This window comes from Emys orbicularis, chromosome 1, assembly GCF_028017835.1.
Source record: "Emys orbicularis isolate rEmyOrb1 chromosome 1, rEmyOrb1.hap1, whole genome shotgun sequence".
In the NCBI taxonomy this organism is placed as follows: domain Eukaryota; kingdom Metazoa; phylum Chordata; order Testudines; family Emydidae; genus Emys; species Emys orbicularis.
The window spans coordinates 314,513,335-314,535,673 of NC_088683.1; the positions used below are offsets into that span (position 1 = coordinate 314,513,335).

General features: G+C 38.1%; 1 protein-coding gene across 1 annotated transcript in view; it reads right to left on the minus strand.

The window, feature by feature from the left end:
• COG6 (component of oligomeric golgi complex 6) overlaps window positions 1–22,339 on the minus strand; it is a 99,120-nt gene that overhangs the window by 67,433 nt on the left and 9,348 nt on the right. Inside the window, exons 4-5 of the mRNA XM_065417267.1 lie at window positions 20,119–20,177; window positions 1,596–1,707 (exon numbers count right to left, since the gene is read on the minus strand). Of these exons, the coding sequence (XP_065273339.1) occupies window positions 1,596–1,707; window positions 20,119–20,177 (171 nt within the window). The remainder of the gene's footprint in view (window positions 1–1,595; window positions 1,708–20,118; window positions 20,178–22,339) is intronic.

The following is a 22,339-nucleotide window of genomic DNA, read 5'->3' on the forward strand; positions in this document are numbered from 1 at the left end:
TTGTGCATCATCAAGTCTGCTGCTTCAGTACCCCAACTGCAATTCTATTCCCACAATTTCTGCACAGTCTTAGGTAGATTAAAAAGAATGCACAACACAGGAATGTTCCCTGCTCTGCCCTGAGCCAAACGTTGAGTAAATTTACTGAATTATTGGGTGCTCATGTCCCCTACTCTTCTCCATCCCTACCTACACAAAGAGAAGAGAGAAAACATGAAAGGAGTTTCATAGAGTCATAGCCCATACTCCATTTAGACAGGGTAGGGAGAAATGATCTTCTAGCCATTGCTGGAGAGCTCACCAGGAGGAAATATACATTTTCTCCCAGGAAGCCAAGGAGGAAGACAGCAGAGAACCCCCTTTTTCACAGGTATGGTGTAGTGAGAAGGGTTAGGATTTGGATTTAGTTTAGTTTCTGTCAGAGTCCGAACTTCAGCAACTTCATTCAGGAATGGGTGAGAGAATCTTTTAGGACTTGATCTTGTGAGTTACTGCACTCCCTCAACTGCAATTGGATTAGAGGGCATGCAGCACCTTGCAGGATTGCCTCCTACATTCAAGGAGGAGAAGGAGCACAGAGATAACTGCAGAAATAAAGGTTAGGGCCTAATCCAAAATCCACTGAAGTGAATTAAAAAAAAAAACCTCAAGGAGTTTTGGATTAGGCCCTTGAGAAGTAAACATTTGAGAAAACTGTTTTATGAAAATGTCTGTATTTTGAACTTAATGTTTTCTATCACAATTGAAACGTTTCTTTCAAGGTAACATTCGGTGTTTTATTAAGTACATGGCAATTACTCAAGTGCATGATCATTTAACATGCTTTCATTTGTGCTTTTGTTAGTATTGTTTATGGCTATCTGCTCCATGTCTTTAATAATGCTCTCACTGCTAACAGGATGTCTGTGGAAATGAGATACTGCGTCTCAGCAGGTATTCTGTATTTCAATGAAAGTTTCCATGTAACTAAAATAATAAAAGCTATTAAATATACTTAATTCTCTGGATATTTTAATTGCTTTCGCCATAGAACAATGTGCTTTCTTAAGCAAAAACATATCAATATGTTTAAAAACTTAGTTTAGAAGGTGACTAAAAATAAGTGAGTCAGCACCTAATATTTCAAACAACAACAAATGAAACAATGAGGGAAAGTCCTACTTTAAATCAACTTAAACAATTTATATATTGCCGTAGCCAAGTAAAATATATACACACACAATAGTGGTGCTACATAATCTGAAAGTACCATGAACTGTTAAGTTTCTTTACTTGGTCAAGACAGAGTTTTAACAAACTAAAAATATAGAATTTGAGGCTTTAAAAAAAAAATCTTTTCACAGTGGAGGAGAAATACAACATTAAAATATCAATTTTATTGCCCCTCACCAGTCATTAATCAGAACAGAATTTTTTACTGTGATTATTTTTACTCATTATGATATCCGGACACTTACAGACATCATTCTATTACGAGATAAATTCATTCAATATAAAAGAAAAGTAATGATGTGACAGACCTTCCTATGTATGCTGCTCTAATGGTTCTGTTGTGTTTTAACTCAGTACAAAACTTATAATGTATTTTGAGTTACCTCGGTAATTGGGCCATCTCTTGTGCCTCGAAGAAGGTTCATTTCATCTGGAGTCAGTTGGAATTTTTCTATGAAAGCACCTGCAACTTGTGCTTTCATTTCTAGTCTTTGACTGTAATAAAAGTGCCAAGGACATTAGTTTTTTATATTATCTCATTTTGTATCTACTGATTTTTGAAAATATTCGTATTTTAAAAATCAATGCTCTCTTTATTTCTAATAGTGCAATCTTGCCCTCAGATACTTAAATTGCATCACCATATACCTGATATAATTACTTACTAAGCTCACACACATCTTCATCGATTTTACTCAGCAATGTGAGCCCATGTATTTGAAAGTAGGAACAAGTTACTAAAATATTCAGTTAGCATTTATATAATAGATTAACTGGCATAGGTATCCACACTTCCATAGTTCAATAGATGCCTGCCATTTCCTTTCAAGAAGTTCATTGTGAGAATGAAGTCTGCTTGAGCCTTTAGCTCATGTTTTCACAGATACAAAAAAGGCTATACCCACAGAACACCAGAACTGAACCAATTGGCACATTAACTCACCCACTTTTCTGGAGAACAGATGCAATTTCTATTGAAGAACACACTGTCAAGGGTCATTTACTAATTCCATACACCCTCAAAAATGTATTAGCCAGTTCCCATATCCTCTTGCCCCTTCGCCCCTCCCCCCCCCCCCCCTTTAAGGTAAATCTCACAGACAATTAAATGGAAAAATCACTGAATGGGCAGTATCTATGTGCACACTGGGGCAAATCCAGTCCTAAAGTCATGGAAGGCCCTGAATGTAGCCCAATGGGTGTAGTTATGCAGAGGTCAATCTGCAGTGGCGGGCAGCTTGCAGTGCTGCCTTCACTGCTTAACTAAGCTGCCTTCACTTAATGGCTGATCTGAGTTCCTCTAGTTCTGAAGAAATTTTTGGTTACTTTCTGGTTAAAAGTTGATAGCCACAAATAGACAGTTCAGCCTAAATCTATCTTTTACTAAGACTTTTAAGTTATTTTTATAAATGTTCTTAACTGTACCCTGTTTACTTATACTGGTTTACATTTTCATAAATGACCAATGATTCTGGAAACTCAATTTTGAGGTGCTCTCCTTATGTGGCCTGAGTTATAGAAGTACGGAGGCCCACACTCTCAGAAAATAAAGTCCATTTAAAGTGGTCTCAGGCTGACCACTTAAAAACTGAAGCACTCAAAATCAAGTCACTTTTGAATTTTTAGGCCAGTATTATTATTACAATCTTAAAGGCTTGGACATTTGAAAGGAACAGTCATACAACAATATGCTAATGTAGTTGCTCTGGAGAGAATTACCTTTCAAAAGAAAATACAAAAATAACTGTGTGAAAGCAGCCACCATTAGTTACCAAAGAAATGGAAAAAAGCAACAGTCCTCTCCTCTCAGGGTTCATTAGCCACATTAATAATCTTTTTATTCATATCCCCCAATCCATCTGCAACCAACCTTCCCCATCTCTCCACGGTGGCCACCAGGATCAGGAGTGATGCTCCTCCCAAAACAATGCTTTAAATCCACTCTAAACCCAATATGTCCTTGGTGACTGTCTGCCAGAACAACAAACTGACCCACTCTGAATTCTCACAATAATCAAATAATTTCAGTAAAACACAGCCTAATTCAGTAAAACCCTGAGGATTTGGGTTGAACTTGTCAAATATCAGTGTTACACCTTGCATGCAGCAAAATATGCAAGAGCCTCTAGGTGGCAGCAATGTTTTATCTCTATCTTAAACAATTTAATTTGATTATAAAGAGGAAAATGATTAAAACAAGAATCCTATCAATTTGTGTGTTAATTAAAACCCTGTTGCTTACTCACTGTTATGTTAACCAAATTGACATTCAACTGATAATGTGTTTAAAGTAGTTAAAAACCCCTCTTTCTACATTACACATCCTTTTTCCACGTCATACTTAGGCTTCCATCAAAATATGTTAATACTCTTCTTTAAGGGACTTTTGTGTAACAAAGGACTTCTTGCCCGTCCAAGGGATTTAAATTAGTTTCTTAAATCTAGGTCCAGAACTAGATTATACTGCACTTATGTTTAGGCTTGGAAGAATTTGATTTTTACTTCTTTATAATTTCAATGGATAATACTGATGTTTATTTTAAAGCATTTTTTCGCATTTTTATCTAGTTAAATGTTCACAGTTGCATGAAATTATGGAGAGGTCAGACAATTATTTAATAACAGTAGAGGTTGATATTCAAAACGTTAAAGCTTTATAAACCATTGAAAACTTATCAACATCAGATATCGAAATATTCAAAGTAAATATCCTTAAACGAACATATCATACCTGTTTTTACTATTCATTCTTTAGTCCATTTGTAACAAGCCTAATTCAAAAAGCCTAAATCACTGGATTTTGACTCTAATGAATTCTAAAGCAGCATTTTTCTTGCTTTGTCTATTTGTAAAATTCAATTATAGATGGAAATATTTTTGTTGGGTTGTGGTGTACTGTGAAATTGATGTTTACTGACATTTATCAATAAAAATGTAATCCTTCCAAGCCTATTTATGTTGACTAGTACTTTATTGTGAAAGTAGCCCCACTGATTTCAACATGAATAAGGGTGACAGAATCTGACTCCTAGACAGCAGGAGACTGGAAAATCAACCAACGTCTTCCACATGGCAGTATACAGCATTAATATAAAGCCACTTACACTTGAATTTTTTTTAAAGTAGTATATTTTCTTGAACAACAGCATGCATGTGAACTTTGTAGTTAAAATAAATTGTGGAATTTAATATAATAGTTCCAAGAGCCATCAATTCAGCAGAACGCAAGCACAATCGAAAATACTGCTAATGCGTGTGTTAGTGCATTGCTAACACACACGAGGCAAAAGTGCTGTGCAGTTTACAGAGTATGTACAACAAAAAAATTAAAGGGAGGAGCATCTCTTACATATACAACATAATAAAGAGATTTGTCTAGTACCTGGCACAGTTTTTCAGGTCCTATTATTTTATCTGACATAGTGGATAAAATTTAAAATTGTGTGCTGAGCATGTACATTATAGCAGAGGGTATGCAGATACTGTACTGCTATGCAAAATACAATGGTTCCTTTCAAAAGTTAACTCTGCATAAAAGAACAAAACGAACATATCATGGGAACATACCACCAATGCAAAAGGGGGAAGTACCAAACACTGTTGCACTTTAAGCTCTCAGGGGGAAACTAGTGAAGAGCCATTTCCCAGTTAATAGTTACCATGGAAACAGAATACTTCAGTGAGAACACTCAAACTGCTGAGAAAATTATGCACTTCATGCACTTTTCCCTTGAACCAAACACAAAAGTGCTCTGTTAGGATTATCACCTAGACTCCTCAATGAACGAGGTGGGGGAGAGAGTGCCTTTTCTGAGGTTCAGTTTTATATTGCTACCGAACATTTCCTGGCAGTCTTAGTCTCCTTCATATGAAGAGTCACGGCAGCACATTCTGACCCCTTGAGAATTTAATTTCAGTTTAGTGCACTAAGGATTCATCACATTTTAAAGCTTTGAAATTTACAAGTTTCAAGATCAAAGTATTTTAAACAAACAAACAGAAAAAGCATAAAAAGAGACCATAGCCGTCATTTTTAACTCTCCCACACCCAGTTGTTAGAAAAATGTTTTTCTATTCTGCTTTTTCAGGGAATATACTAGGAAGGAATATACACAAAATAAAACATAGGATGACTTCTTCTGGAGACACTGGTAAGTACAAGGAAACCATCCGCAAACATGCACTTCAGCAGCAAATAGGAAAACAAAAGTTGTAAATGCAGAGTGGTAATGTACCATTAAATGTTTGTGTTTTATATTTTACCTAATAAGCACACATTTTAATACAAGAGGTTAGAACCATTAGTTGCTGAATGTCTCCACGTAGTAAGTCATAGGATATAATAAAGAAAAACTATAAAACGGTAAAAATTTTAAAATCATACTAAATAGCCTCAATGCAAGCCAGGGTTGCCAACTTTCTAATTTGCACAAAACCGAACACCTTTGCCCCATGGTCCCTTTTCCACCGGGCGTTCAGGTCGAAAACTGGACATCTGGTAACCCTAATGCAAGATGACAGACAAGGTGGGTGAAGTAATATCTTTTATTGGGCCAACTTCTGTTGGTGAGACACAAGCTTTTGAATTTACACAGAGCTCTGTGTAAACTCAAAAGCTTGTCTCTGTCACTGAAAGAAGTTGAGGCAATAAAATATGTTATCTCACCCACCTTGTGTCTCTAATATCTGGGACCATCACGACTACAATACTACATACATTAATACAAAATGGTCAGGCCTACCTTACAATATTAAAGATCTGCACAAGCACTGGCATAAAGACACTAACCTTCCACCATTAAATCTTTTAGGGGAAATGAAGCAAGCTAAATCACAAGCAATACCTTAGGTGCCAGATGATATTAACAGCACTGAAATGGTACACAACTTCTTCCTTTATGTACTATGGTTAACAAATTCTAAGATTACTAAATATTACAACTAAGCAAATTATTCATTGCAAAGAAATTCACTAAATTTAATCTATTTTTCTGTTCATGAGCCAATCTTGGTTTCAGTGAATAAGTTCTCTTTTGTAAGCATTCAGGTAACTCAATCAAACACCAGCTTTACTCTAAAGCTAATTTGCATGAAACAATTTCATTGGTTGAATGAGGGAAACTGCACAGATGGTGCATTGCCTGGCCCAAATGATACACCCAGTAACACACAACACAAGCATCCACATTAAACCCAAATACACACAGACTCTCAACACAGTACACAGTTCCTCATTTGCCACCTGCACAAGTCCACAGAATTCTCCCAGTTTTTCAGTATTTCACAATGTGGTCTCCAAAAGAAGGTTGATACAGACAAATGAGTAAGTTGTTTTACATCAAATAACTTTAGTTCCTTGTCAGGATGAACCTCTTTTTGTAGGCCACATTATTAAATATAACTCTGAGCCTGATTCTTGTTTATACTAAGGCAATGTTTGGGCAGTGTCAAGGAGCTTAAAATGGGCATATATGCTCACTGTAATGCCCTTTTACACTCTTACAGTGATGTAAAATAAGGATCAGGACCATAGTTTTTAATGCATTCATGATTTCTCTTATGATGAAAGGTTAATGTTCCAACCAGCATTAACCTGCACTAATTTTCCCATTAAGAACGTACTTGTTCATCTTCAAGAATCATAGAAATGTGGGGCTGGACGGAACCTTGAGAAGTCCCCCAACGGTGGGGCAGGACCAAGTATACCTAGACCATCCTTCACAGGTGTTTGTATGTATAACCTATTCTTAGAGAATGATTCTTACAGACTGATTCAGACTCAACTCAGTTCTAATACAGGATTATACTTAACACACACAAAAATTCCCAATAGATAAATCATGTTCAATTGCAGTGCAGGTGGCCCATAGCTAGCATTGTCTGAAATAGATGAATTTCCTAATGTAGCTCGATGGCCCAAATTGCATCTGTTATACCATTTTTTATAGTGGCAAAACTCCACTGACCAGAGTGGAATTATTCCTGCTTAATGCCTCATTACTTATGCTTTATATATTGGTATAAGTGAGAGGAGAATCAGGCTCCAGGTCTTAACTTTTCCCTCCCCAAATTAATTTGTATTGAACTTTAGGCAATCAGTCGATCTTCCACATGAAATATTCTTCACAGGAAGTGTAATTCCAGCAAGATTCAAAAGGTCAGGACACAAAGTACAACTCAGTAGTACAAATCACCACTTTTCTTTTCTCCATGGATACTGATGAAAGCATATTTCTCCAACCTGCCACAAACATTGCTGAACTTCCTGAAGTCCTTCTAAATTAATTACTAATGGGAAAGTAATCTATAAAAAAAAAAAATCCAACACATCAATAAGATTCTCAGCTAAGGGAGTACTATACAATGTGCAAGATTACGGTAGCAGAATGCATGTTTATTGAAAACATTGTTCCCAGTGAAAGGCTTTCAAGCCTGTTTTTCTGAGAACTGTGGGTGCTCTCTCTATGCTCACTCTTTTTTCCTTTATAAATAGTATAAACACTAGTAATGCATTTAAGACAACCATAAAAATAATTTATAAAATATAGTTAAAGGTTATTTGTTTAATGCTTATTAATGTTTCATCTTGTTTAATTTACTTAATGCTACAGAAAACAAATGCTCCAGAATCAATATAACTAACACAGCTACATGTTCCAATAACACAATAGGTTCTTTTTTTGGATTCATTTTTATTAAAACAAAAACAAAACAAATACAAATGAAAGACTGCTACAAAGAGATAAATTTATTGTTCTCAATTTATCTAGTTTTAATGGCATGCTCATACAAGCCGTTTCAGTTTTAAAATAACAAAATGCATTTTAAAAATAATGTCCCACAGCAGACAATACACCTCTTATAACAGCATGAAAACCAAGGAGGAGATTTTAAAAAAGTCTAAGGTATTTAGAAGCACAAGTCTCACTGAAAGTTCTTAAATCCCTTAACGAGACAAGAAGGGTGAGGTAATATCTTTTATTGGACCAGCTCCTGGAAGAGACGAGCTTTTGAACTATGTAGAGCTCTTCTTCAGGTCTGGGAAAAGTACTCAGGGCAAGTCTACACTTAAAATGCTGCAGCAGTGCAGCTGTGCTGCTGCAGCGCTTCAGTGAAAATTCTACTATGCTGAGGGGAGAGCTCTCTTAGCATAGTTAATCCACCTCCTTGAGAGAGGAGAAGTCCTCCTTGTCAACATAGCACTGTCTACACCCTCGGCTAGGTCGGTATAACTGCATCACACAGGGGTGTGGATTTTTCACATCCTCGAGTGATGTAGTTACATTATGTAAGTTTATAGTGTAGCATAAGGTAGTTAACACATACTCTATGAGACCATTCACGGTGAAGTGCCCAGTTAACACCTCTGCAGTCATCACAGGACAAAAAGGGAGATATGACTGTAAAAGGTCATAAATCCAGTGTCTTTATTAAGACCATGATTTTTAGTGTCTAGCAAAGTTATGAATTTAAGCTCCCAGGCTCAACTTTTGAAGGTGTCGTGTAGGTTTCCTTTGAAGTTGAGCACTGAGAGGTCAGATATGGCGTGCTCATTTTGAGAAAAGTGTACGCTCACAGGTGATGTGGTGTTTTTGTCTTATTTTTATGTGTGAGTTCATTTAAAAGTGTGGTGATTGTCTGGTTTCACCCACATAGTTGCTATTAGGGCCTATCACAGCATGTGGTGTACCTCATCCAGCACATTAAATGCCCCATTAGTTACTCAAGAGTTATGTAACCCTACGCCCTCTTCTCTCTCTCTCTCTGTATATATGTATATATACGTAAAATATTAAATAAAAACTACATTAAAAGAATGTTACGGTCACAAAGTCAAGCACTCAAAGGTTAGGAAATGCCATACTTAAGCATGCCTAAGCAACCTAAAATTGTCCCCCTTAGGTGTATGCATTACGATGCAGTCTTTAAACGATCACTTACAATTTTTTCCACATGGGAAAACAACATATTTTGAACTAATCTCATTCTTGAATATTGCCACCTTTTAGTTGAAACTTTACAAAAATCAGCTTAAGGCAGACTTAGCTTGACAATTTTCATCCCAAATGGTAAAAGTTTGGCAAAGTTATAAGCAACTGAAAACGGAGTCTTATGATAGAAGGTAATGGGCAAACAATTAGAGGCAGTGTTGCCAGTTCCTCTTATAATAAACTATGTACTGTTACATCCAGAGACCCCAATCAGTTTCAGGTCACCATGGTCTTAGGCCCTTTACAAATGCAGAGAACTCTTCCTCACTCCTCCCCACCCCAAAAAAAAAGTGAGTCCCGAGAAGATATAATCTAAGAACACAAGCAACATATGAGAGGAGGGAAGGCGGGAGAAGAGATGGGGAGAAGAAACAATACAATATTCAAGTCACTTAATTATACTTACATAACAAATGGTAACGTTTTAATTGTGCAAAAATTAGTTCTGCTTTCCTGAACCAGCCTGCTTCAAAAATGCAGTAAATACCTATGAAGTGTTTTTAGAGTGTTCTAAGGAGCACAATAAAGCACAAAGGAATCATCCTTTTTAGCTTCTTACTAGATTTTTAGCTTCTTACTAGATTTCAGATCACAAGCTACTTTGAATCTGAGCTACTTCTTTGACACATACAAATGCTTTGGTGCCAAGATTGTTGGAAAACTGTCATCATGTAGGTGTCCCTTACTTGGTTGAGAGCCTGCTTGAGTCGTATCTATTTTAGTAAATTGGTGGGAATCGCTCATAATTTAGTTTTATCACATGCTGTCTCTCCTCAGTTCCTTACCCTTATCATGCATTAGGAGTGTATTTCAATAGGATAGCTCAGTGGTTTGAGCATTGGTCTGCTAAACTCAGGGTTGTGAGCTCAATCCTTGAGGGGGCCACTTAGGGATCTTGGGCAAAAATCTGTCTGGGGATTGGTCCTGCTTTGAGCAGGGGGTTGGACTAGATGACCTCCTGAGGTCCCTTCCAACCCTGAGATTCTGATTCTAATAGGTGGAATAAGTAAGTTAGTAAAATACCTTCATATGATATAAATTAAAAAGGAAAGCTGAATAGCTCAATTTTTGGTAACAATCTGAGTTGTGCGGGGAGTATGTCCAAGCAGAACTGGGCCCTAGTTCATCACTGTTGTCCAATATATACATGAAGAATAGTTTTTGGTTTGCTTGTGAAGGATCCTGTAGAGCTACAGTATGTTTCAGAAAACAGATGGCAAAGATAAACATAATTTCTAGTAGCATTACACATTAGTCAAGGTTTTGTATCCTATGGCAAAGATTAGCACCAATAAAGACATGTAATCCCATAAAGTACCAAAACCTGCAGATTACAAGTCTGTCCTGACATAGATATTTCCCTAGCATAAAACAAAGTGCAATTCAAATTATAATAACAAAGCAAGAAAAGAAATGATGCATCCGACGAAGTGGGTATTCACCCACGAAAGCTCATGCTCCAATACGTCTGTTAGTCTATAAGGTGCCACAGGACTCTTTGCTGCTTTTACAGATCCAGACTAACACGGCTACCCCTCTGATACAAGAAAAGAAACAATCTCAAGGCAATCCTTCAATGCTATCCTCAATATTGAGTGTGAAGGGCATGCTGCAGCAGGTATTTTCCTGTGTATTCTGAGTGGAAAAGATGACAGAGTAATAAAATTGTCCTGAAGGTATGGAGAATGGAAGAGAGGGAAATTGTAGTTTCAAAAGAGTTATGTCACTTCCTGAGACCCATCATACAAACTGTTTAAATAGCTCTTCAGCCTATAGTAGCTCAGTTCTTGCTAATTCTTGATTTTGGTGAAAAACAACTTGCTACTCTTTTTTCATCCAATGTATAATGCTTTATAAATATATGAGACAGGTCAGTGACGTGGATATGCTTCTCAGTCTCAAGATGCTTGGCAATTTGCCATCAGGATGACTAGCATATACATCAGAATTACAAATTCACTGCAAGTGAAATCAAATCATAACCCACAGTAGAACTAAGCAGGATACATAAATATTTGTCCATTTTCTGCTACTGCATAGGACTTTCTCTCTCCCATGATGGCTGTGTATCTTGGATTCTGTTACACTGTTATATCCAACACACTTATTAGGAAAGTCCAGCTGTGAATTAATGTCAAGATTAGATATAGATGGAACATGTAATAAATCCCAATACACATCACAGTTGAGACTGAATTGAGATTCATTTTTGTTTTAAGATTCTGTGTGACAGGTAAAGAACAGTTTGTCCCCACAAAGTTCCACCACTGCATCCCAGAAGGACCTAAGAGCAACCACATCTAGAAGAGGTTAGGTCAGTGTGCAGTAAAGGAGGATGGAACAGTCTCCATTACTACACTTTTTAAGGTCTTTTTTACAATAAAAACGGCCAACATTCAATTATTATTAATGGAAATTTAAATATCTTTTCAGCAGACTTTCACTGTCATCAATTCATTTTTATTTCCAAGCACTACTCTTTTTATGGTCTTTCTTAAATCATGCCTCTCTTAAAAAGCGGCTGTAAAACTGGCATTGTGGGATTCCATTTTATCTTTTCAATTACTTCACTACCAAAGAAACTGCTAGCCCTGCCAAATCAATGTGTGATATGAAAGTCAAGCTGGGTACTTTCAGGTTGCACATTACCATCAGTAATAAGAGATTCTGCAGTTGGAACTTAATAATTTTATTAATGATACATGGACCAGAAAAGAATCTTGCTCACTCTACCATAGCTGTATTGGCTTTGCAGTACTAAAAAGAGGAAAAAGCTGTGAAATCTTATTTTAAATCACTAAAACAACTAGTTACCAGATTGGCCAGTAAGAATTTTACATAGTAACTTTTCTGAATACAATTGCATTCTGTACCCAGGTATGCATTGATAAGATATGCTTTTTTAAAAACCAAACTACAGCGCATGGTTTGTTCATCTTTTATTTGTTTCAAGGTAAAAATCAGATCAGCAAGATTTACAAGGCACATCTATGTGGTAAATGTGACTGTCTTATAGAAACATTTAATATTTGTATTGAGTCGCAAATAATTTTAAGATAATTATTTCAAAATATACATCCACCTTGGTAGTGAAAAGAAATTTAAGCTGTCACTGATTCTAGCCATTCTTAAACAAGAATTAAATGTTCAATGATTCATAACAAATCTGTAGATGGAAATTCTAGACAAAAGCAACATAAAGCCCCGAGACAAGAAAAAGTCAATCAGCTCATTATGGCTCATTACTTTCAATATTTTGTTTCTCCCAAGAAAGCATTCAATTGTTTCCTAACTGATCTCAGCAGCTCAGCCTGAACAATCTTGCCCAATAGGCATTTCCATATATATATTACTTTGCTTAGCAGAGCACTTGAATTTTTATCTCCAGTGTAATAAAATGTGTATTTGGGCTGACAAAGAATTAAATGTAGTATTTAAACACTCATTTTATCCGTTTAAACTATTTTCATAATTACAGCATTACTTTAGTCTTTTGGATCACACATTCTTTTTCCTTTTCTTATTCTGATGGTGCTCACTAGGTACTATAGTCTCTCGACCTTTCCAGTAATTCATTTTGCGGGATAAAATTTTGATACAGCACAGACCAGAGACAGCATTCCCTCCAAAAAGAAAAAAAACCTTAGCAACTTGTTTCAGGTACATGCCTCATATTTAAACCATGCTACAGTGAACACTTAAATGGAATATAAGCTTTTCATAATACTTATCTAACAAATAATAAAGGTTCTGTGAAAAAAGAAAAGGTAGCATACCTGTAGCCCACTTATTTCAAAGTGATTTGTAGGGTAAGAATAATACACAATGCTGTGTAATACTGCACTGAAAGATCCTATGTCACAAAATCATCATAATTGGTAATGTATTTTATCTGACCAAAAAATGTTCTGTATCTATATAACAGTGGGCAGAATTGAGCCCAGTTATTTTAACTACTGAAATAATCTTACAATCTCAGACCCAAAAATGTATTTCTGTTGATTAATAGACAATGTAAGACAGCTAAGGTTGATGTTAACCCACAGATGCATCAAATTTCTGAATTTTACTATTAAAACAAATACAGAGCCCTTCACAAAGAAACAAGCTATATGTACGCAAGTGCTTACTATCTTTAAAAAAATATTCTACATTAAAATAATGTCCAAAGGCTTCTTAAGCATATACAAAAGTAAGGAATTTCTTTCTATATTGCTATTGTATTCCTTGCCTACCTGTAAAAAGCAACAAAGGGTCCTGTGGCACCTTTAAGACTAACAGAAGTGAGCAAGCATCTGAAGAAGTGAGGTTCTTACCCACGAAAGCTTATGCTCCCAATACTTCTGTTAGTCTTAAAGGTGCCACAGGACCCTCTGTTGCTTTTTACAGATTCAGACTAACACAGCTACCCCTCTGATACTTGCCTACCTGGTTTATCTAGGCATTACAACTCATTTCATGTTCATGATTCACCACTGTTTTGAGGCCCCCAAGAAAACCATCTGAGCTGCAATTGCTAGAAAATATTTAAACAAAATGAAAAGGATACATAGCTAAACAAGTACCTGAAGAGAATTACTAGAGTAGCAGGTTTAGATAGGCCCACAATAGCAGATCTAGGAAAGCCTCCGTAGAACCCAGGCCCCAGGCAGTGCCATGCTGACGTAAGGTGTAAATATGCTCCTAAATCTTCACCACTGTGAGCTGACAAAAGGACAAAGTTTGTCTGACTAACCAGGAACTAACGAGTCAAATGACCTGTGAACAGCATATGAGGCAACTATACTTCAAGCAAAAAGAAAGAATAAACAACCAACCCATAGAACATAACTGAATAACCCTGCAGGGTCCCTGCACTGGGCCACTATCTTTGGCAGCTACCTTGGAAGAGATCAATGGGAATAATCTGCAAAGATGGAAGCACTAAATGAAGTCTCAGAGGATTTAAAGACTCCTCTTAGGCTACGTCTACACTACCAGCCTGAATCGGCGGATAGAAATCGATCTCTCAGGGATCGAATTATCGCGTCTCGTCGGGACGCGACATTCGATCCCCGAATCGACGCTTGTACTCCACCAACGGAGGTAGGAGTAAGCGCCGTCAACGGGGGAGCCGCGGAGGTCGATTTGCCGCCGTCCTCACAGCGGGGTAAGTCGGCTCCGATACGTCAAATTCAGCTACGCTATTTGCGTAGCTGAATTTCGTATCTTAAATCGACACCCCCCCCCCCATAGTGAGGACGTTTTTCTTGCCCACTGGCTACCCTGGGGAAATGGCCTACCCTTTCTAGGATAGTGTGATTCCTGCAAAACATGAGCAGCTACCTTTAAAGGAGAGTATTAAGACCTGTGATTTGTGTGAGACGAGACAAATGAAGAGAGGTCTATATGTCTGTGAGGTAATTAAAATGTTGTAAAGTAAGGGGGGAAAAGGTCTTGGCATTATTTCAATGCTTCAAACAAGTATTTTGTTTGTATTTGTGAGACCCAATTGAAAAAGGTCTCCATCCCCCATTCCAGAGTCTGAGTATTTTTATTTGTTTTAGTTTTAAGTGAACCTAATTGCCAGACAATTTCAAACTCAATACTAATTACAACACCTATTAACAAAATGTTCTTTTAAGTGAGAGCTGAACAGGCATGAGGTAAGCCTTATTGAGTTTTTACCTGTCATTTATTGAAAACATTCTTAAGAATGTAATAAAAATATATCATTGTTCAGAGTCAATGCTAATCCATTTAAGAATCTTACCACTCATGTAAGAGGGAAATGTAAGAGGAAAAATTATGTGGGAAAATAACTTGCAACATCATTTGCAAGCACAAACACTATTTAGGTCCAGAAGTCGAGGGCAAATGGATTTTCCCTATATCAATCACTTATTTTTTGGTACAAATGATATAGTTCACAAAAAATGAGCATGCATTATTGATTATTGGGTGTACCTAAAGATACCAGGTTGAGGGTACCTTTGAAAACTAGGCCCTTCATATTCATTCCACTGGCTTCCTGTTCTCCAACACATCAAGATTAAACTTCTAGTTTCCCCTTAAAGGCCTTCAACTGCCTCACACTCTGCCCTGCCTGCATATCCACTTTAGTCCCTTATCATAGTTCCCTGTTTCCCAATAACGTCAGCCTCTCCCACAAGCATTTTTGTATTCTTCTTGTCACAGTATGCTTGGAGTGCCGCACAAGCCAAGTCCACTCAGTCACTAAGTCTCAACGAAATCATTTAAAACTCACTTAAATTCATATAATCACAGAAATGGAGGGCTGGAAGGAACCACAGGAGATCTAGTCCAGCCTACCACAGTGAAGCAGGACCATGTATACTTAGACCATCCCTGATCAGTATTTATCTAACCTGTTCTTAAAAACCTTCAATGGTAGCGATTCCACAACCTCCCTTTGAAGCCTATTCCAGCGGTTAGCTATCCTTATAATTAGAAAGCTTTCCTATTATCTTTCCGAATAACTTTTCCGAATATCTAACCTAAATTGTCCTTGCTGCAGATGAAGCCTTCTTGCCATACCTTCAGTGGACATGAAGAACAATTGATCACTGTCCTATTTATAACAAATCTGTGCATATTTGAAGACAGTTATCAGGTTCCCCGCCTCAGTCTTCTCTTCTCAACTGTCCCACACTGTTGGCTCGTATTCAATTTGTGATCCACTATAACCCCCAGATTCTTTTAACCAGTACTACACCCTTCCCAATATTCCCCATTTTGTAGCTCTGCATTTGTTTTTTTTCTTCCTAAGTGCAGTACTTCGCACTTGTCTTTATTGAATTTCAATCTTATTGATTTCAGACAAATTCTCCATACTAATTCTCCATACTAAATATTAATATATAGGATATCTACTGCCTCCCTCCTATTCACTAGGCCAATAACACCAGCAAAAAAGGCAATTAGGTTGGTTTGGCATTATTTGTTCTTGACAAATCCATGTTAGCTATTCCTTATCACCCTATTATCCGCTCAGTGCTTACAAATTCATTGTTTGATAATTTCTTCCAGCATTTTTCTAGGTATCAAAGTTAAATGTCACAGTTCAGGGCAATGGCTCCTGTATTCTCCCTTTGCGGTCCATGAAGGGCACCCACTTTAGGCTTCTGGCTCCTCAGCAGTCACCTCTCTTGGGCAGAGACCTGTGTCCCTCTCCCTCCTAACTGAGGTTTCTCCAAGCTGCACAGTTCCCTGGCAACACTGTATTATTCCCAGCAAGTCAGACTGCCAGAACAGGCCAGTGCCTGCATTTTGCTTCCTCTTTGAAGGCTATCAACAGTGTAATGGCACACCGCCATAAGTTACAACAAAGATTTTTCTAAGCAAGCACATGTATTCTTAAGGTAAAAGCATAACAGAGGAAATATATTAAAAATGGTTAAAAAAAACCTACACTACTTTTAGGTAAAAATCAGCAAACTTTGCAAAAGGGCTACGAGGGTGAGAAACTGTTTTAGCCAAAGGATTGTAGACTGTTAAGTTTTAGTCATTAAAAAGTGTGTTATACTCTGGTTTTATTTGTAACCATATTCTGTTTCTCTTATCCTTGCTTAATATCACTTGAATCTCTACTCTTATTAATAAACTTATTTTGTTTTATTATAAATTTATCTCAGGTGTGCATCCTCAGCTGAGCCAACAGGCTGGTGTGTATACTGTCTCTTTGGAGACAGTGGAATAGGTAATTTCTCTGAGTGTCCAATAACAGGGGCTGGATATGGCAGGGGAACGCTCTCCAAGGGAGTTCAGGAACTAAAATGCACCAAGTGATACCTGCAAGCTGAAATAAGGGCTGAAAGGGTCCTGAGGTGTTTGTTGGGCTAGCTAACAGTCTGGAGTATCAGGGAGCTGACACACAGTTTAACAGCAGCAAACCTCTCTCGCTGAGGCAGAGGGGTAACAAGGTGATTTACAGTTCTGAACACCCCAAGAAAGCATCACAATTTTACCTCTCAATTCCCTGAGTTTGTTAAAATCTGTATTTTTGACGTCCGTTGTCTTTATTCTGCTGCTCTCACTCCCTTTCCTTAGAATCATGAAATCTATCATTTCATGATCACTTTCACCCAATTGCCTTCTACCTTCAGATTTGCAATTAATCCCCGTAAGTCGGAAATTCCTGCAGAACTACGTTCAACTACAAGCAGCCATTTGTTATTAAAATATATTTTTATATCAAAAAGATAACCGCATCTCAATTCTAACCATTTCACATATTCATCTTTCAAACTAATGAATTATCAAAGTTACCTACCTTTTACTCAATTACTTATTCAAAGGGTGAAATTTGTATCAAGGTTTTGGCAAAGCTTTAATCTACCCAACATCCTACATCTTACTTTAAATCTATGTTTAAATTACAGTACAGCCCCACACTCACACTGTCATAGGGCACAATCCAGCTCCCAGTAAAATCCATGATACACTCCCACTGACTTCTTTGGAAGCAAAATCAGGTCCACTCTAGTTCACAATTTATGTTCTAAGTAATTATTTCCTGTGATAAAGTAATCTCCAGTAATCTACATATATTTTTCAGAGGAAGACACAAGAGCAAACAGTTTCATTCTCCTTAAGATGACAATAAAGACTAAAGCTGTAACAAGATATGTCCTAACCACAAAACACGTAAAGAGTACATAAAGCTATCATGGCCCATGATGAGTCCCATGAGTAAAAGCAATGAAAAGATCACAATACAAATCTTCCTTTTCACTGGTATCGAGTATCTAATGGAGTTTAAGGGGAAATTATTCATTTTAATTCATACTAAAGAGCAGTTTTGTATTTCAGAATGGAAAATATGGCAAAATAGACCTGTATTGTGATTTTTTTGGTACCAACATACTTTTTTTCTCCCCTGCAGACTTAACACAGTACAATACTAACCCACTAGATGAGTGGTTTTCAACAATAAAAAAACAACCTACAATGGGAGACTGAGCACTGAGATCTAGGTGATGTTTGGTTAAGAAGTTATTTGTCTAGAATTTGTAAATGGGAACAGATTTTTTGGGGTGGGAGGATCTATTTAATGATGGAGAACAAATTTTATAGCCTGGCTCTGTGAGTGACAAGTGCTTCCAGTAAAGCTAATAGGAGTTGCGAGTACTTTTGAAAATTTGGGCCTGATGTGCCCAATGTCACACAGTAAGTCAGTGGCAGAGACGGAATAGAACTGAAGTCTCCTGACCCATCCCCCTACTTTATTAATGTTCCAAGATTTTTCTAACTTTACATTTATAAATTTGAGGAACTTGCTTGACAGACACAGATATTCTCCTTTTTGAATTTGTGAATCCTCTTTCCCTTATATACCAACCAAGTATTTCTTTGCAAGGTGGAGACGTCCCATTTAACAACACTTGCAGCAGAATCAAATCATGCCACTTCCTATCAAAACAGTGCAAGAATCCTAGTTCTATGGGAACAAGTGTATCCGGAAGAGTAGTCAGTCATTAGTATTAAATTACAGCGGGACCACTCTGAAACAAACAAAAGTCCATATAGAACTGTAAGACATCTACACCAATGTCAAAAACCTTTATCACAATCAGTGTTAAGTCAAATATCAGATATTAGAAGTCAAGCATTCTAAGTGTTCACAAATATACAAGTACAATAAATAAGTTAAAATGTCAACATGTATTTAGAAGTTTTATTTTATAGAACTGATGTACCATGTACTATGTATATGCCTGCGAGTTTGTCATGGAGGTCACGGATTCTGTAACTTTCCACGACCTCCGTGACTTCTGCAGTGGTTGATGCGCCTGTCTCAGGGGCAGCTCAGGCAGTCCCTGCGCTAGGCACACCGGCTGCTGCTGGGGCAGTCTAGGGCCCTTGTGCGCCACCCCACCCCAAACCTCCCCCCAGCACAAGAGACTGGGTGTGGGAAGGGGTTGGGGCAGGGGACAGGGTGAGGTGGGCTCTGGGTGGCATTTACCTGGGGTGCTCCCCGGAAGCGGCAACATCCCTCTTGCTCAGCTGCTAGGCAGAGGCATGGCCAGGCAGCTCTGCATGCTGCCTCCGCCTGCAGGCGCCACCCCCGCAGCTCCCATTGGCTGCCTTGCAGCCAATGGGAGCTGCAGGCATGGTGCCCTGGGCGGAGGCAGCGCGCAGAGCTGCCTGGCCATGCTGCTACCTAGCAGCTGAGCGAGGGGGATGTTACCACTTCCGGGGAGCTCCCCGGGTAAGCACGGCCCAGAGCCCGCCTCACCCTGTCCCGTGCCCCAATCCCTACCCCTCCCAACCTCTGCTGCATTGGGGGGGGGGGGGAGGGGAACACACAGGTAGGAACCCTGCCGGCTCCGCCAATCCCCCCTCCAGCACCAGCGGGGGTTCCAGATCATGCACCACCACCTGCCTGCCCCCCCAGCATCCAGGCCGCCCTCTGCCAGCACCCACGAGGCCCCCGGGCAGACCCCCCCCCCCCAAAGTTTTAATCACCGGTATTTTTAGTAAAAATCATGGACGGGTAACGGACCATGAATTTTTGTTTACTGCCTGTGACCTGTCCATGACTTTTACTAAAAATACCGTGACTAAAACGTAACCTTAACTATGTACCATGAACTGATATATAATGTATTATTGTAGTAAATGGTATATTACCAGCTAAGCATCAGATAAAGTGCATTATTGTTCACCATACTATACCACAGTAAGTTGTTCTTTTCTACTGGAAACACTGACTTTTGATAACAACAAGCAGCAGTGTGTTAAAGAGCTTCATGTCATCTTATCATAACTAGGACCCAATTCTGCTGCCTTTATTTAAGCTGAGTTTCAATTGTACCACTTGAAAAAAAGGTACTTCTTAAAACAAGGATGGCAGAATCCAGTTTAAAAACAATCCACAATATTATATAAAGTATAAATAAGGTAGAGCACATACTTTTCTGCTTGTAGCTTTGTTGTCTTCACCATCAGATCCTGAGTCTGTTCCTTCGCTGCCTAGAATATAATTTGTATCACTGTAGCTATATGAAGTTAACATACAGTACCAAACTAATTCCATTTCTACTGTTTTTAAATATACTTTAAAAAGCCCTCTAATTACAAGCCATTTAAACAAAGTACTCTTTGAAGGAGAACCGCCTTGTTATAATAACCATTAATTGATTATTTCCTAGTTTTCAATATTTAGGCATTATTAGGCATAAAAAAAGAATTCCATTTAAAATTCTTGACCTGTGCTACAAAACCATTTCCACACATATTATAATTAGTTTCAATTATTTTATTTGGTCCTTCAGTTGCAAATACTTTGTGCTACAAATGAGTCGGACATGCTCATCTGAATGCAAAAGGGCTCATATCTATTTAGCCCTGTTCTCTGGGCAGCCTTTAAGCATAGTACGCCCAGCATAGACTCTGGCTGCTGGGCAGTGACAACCCAACGGATCCATTAGAGCTAGCCCCCCCCCAGGGGACAGCCAACTGCACCAGAGCTGTGGCTCTCCTAGTGTCAAAACGAAACAGCCCAGGAATGTGACTTCGAGCCATGAGGTAATGAGCTCTATTTTATTACTGTTGGTCTATCTGTGCTCCCTGTAGAAACTGTGGATATCATTCCAGTGACAGAGTAAACCCTAAAGCAAGATTTAGGCTGAATATCAAGAATAACTTCCTAATAGCAAGATGTATTCAGCTGCAGAACAGAATAGAAGTAGTGGAAAAAGAACTAGAAATATATATGATAAGAAATAATCACGTAATCACAGAATCATAGAAATGTGGGGCTGGAAGGGATCTCAAGAGGTCATCTAGTCCAGTCCCCTGCTCTGAGGCAGGACCAAGTAAACTTAAACCATCCTTGATAAGTTTTTGTCTAACCTGTTCTTACAAACATCCAATGTCAGAGATTCCATAACTTCCCTTGGAAGCCTATTCCAACGCTTAGCTATCCTTATAGTTAAAAATCTCCTATATCCTAAAATCTAACCTAAATTGCCCTTGCAGCAGATTAAGCCTTCTTGTCGGACTTTCAGTGGACATGGGGAACAAATGATCACTGTCTTCCTTTTAACAGCCATTTGCATATCTGAAGACAGTTATAAAGTTTCCCCCTCAGTCTTCTCAACTGCATAACACTGTGAGCCACTATAACCCACAGATCCCTTTCAGGATTACTACACCCTAGCCAGTTTTTCCCTATTTTGTAACTATGCATTCGATTTTTAATTCCTAAATGCAGTACTTTGCATTTGTCTTTATTGAATTTCACCTTGTTGAATTCAGACCAATTCTCCAATTTGTAAACATCATTTTGAATTCTAATCCTGTCCCTCCAAAATGTATGCAACCCCTCCCAGGAAGGTGTCATCTGCAAATTTTATAAGCATACTCTTAATTCCATTAGGCAAGTCATTAATAAAATGAATGAATAGTACCAGACTCAGAACAGACCTAGGACTCCACTTCATATGTTCTCCCCACCCCCCCACCCCGTTTGACAGCAAAATACTGATAACTACTTTTTGAGTATAGTCTTTCAACCACTTTTGCACCCACCTTATAGTAATTTCATCTAGATCACAGTTCCCTAGTTTTTATTATGAGAATGTCATGTGGGACTGTCTCAAAAACCCTACCAAAATCAAGATATAACATCTACTGTCCCCCTCTATTCACTAGGCCAGTAGCATCAAAGAAATAAATTAGGTTGGTTTGGCATGATTTGTTCTTGACAAATCCATATTGGCTATTACTTATAACCTTATTATTTACTAGATGCTTACAAACGGATTGCTTAATAATTTGTTCCAGTAACTTTCCAAGTAATGATGACTGTTCTATAATTTCCCAGGTCCTCTTTATTTCCCTTTTTAAAGACAGGTACCATGTTAGCCCTTCTCCAGTTTTCTAGGACCTCACCTGCCCTTCATGAGTTCTCAAAGATATTGTTAACAGTTCCAAGATTGTTTCAGCTAGTTCCTTAAATATCCTGGGGAACATTTCATCAGGCACCGCCAATTTGAATGCATCTCAATCACTGGTCTACAATTTCTGAGAAGTCGTCTGCTTCAGAGATAAAATGTGCTATTTATTATGTATTTTGATGTGCTGAATTCAAATATGACAATTAAAACAACTGATTGGCTACTGTTTCTAAG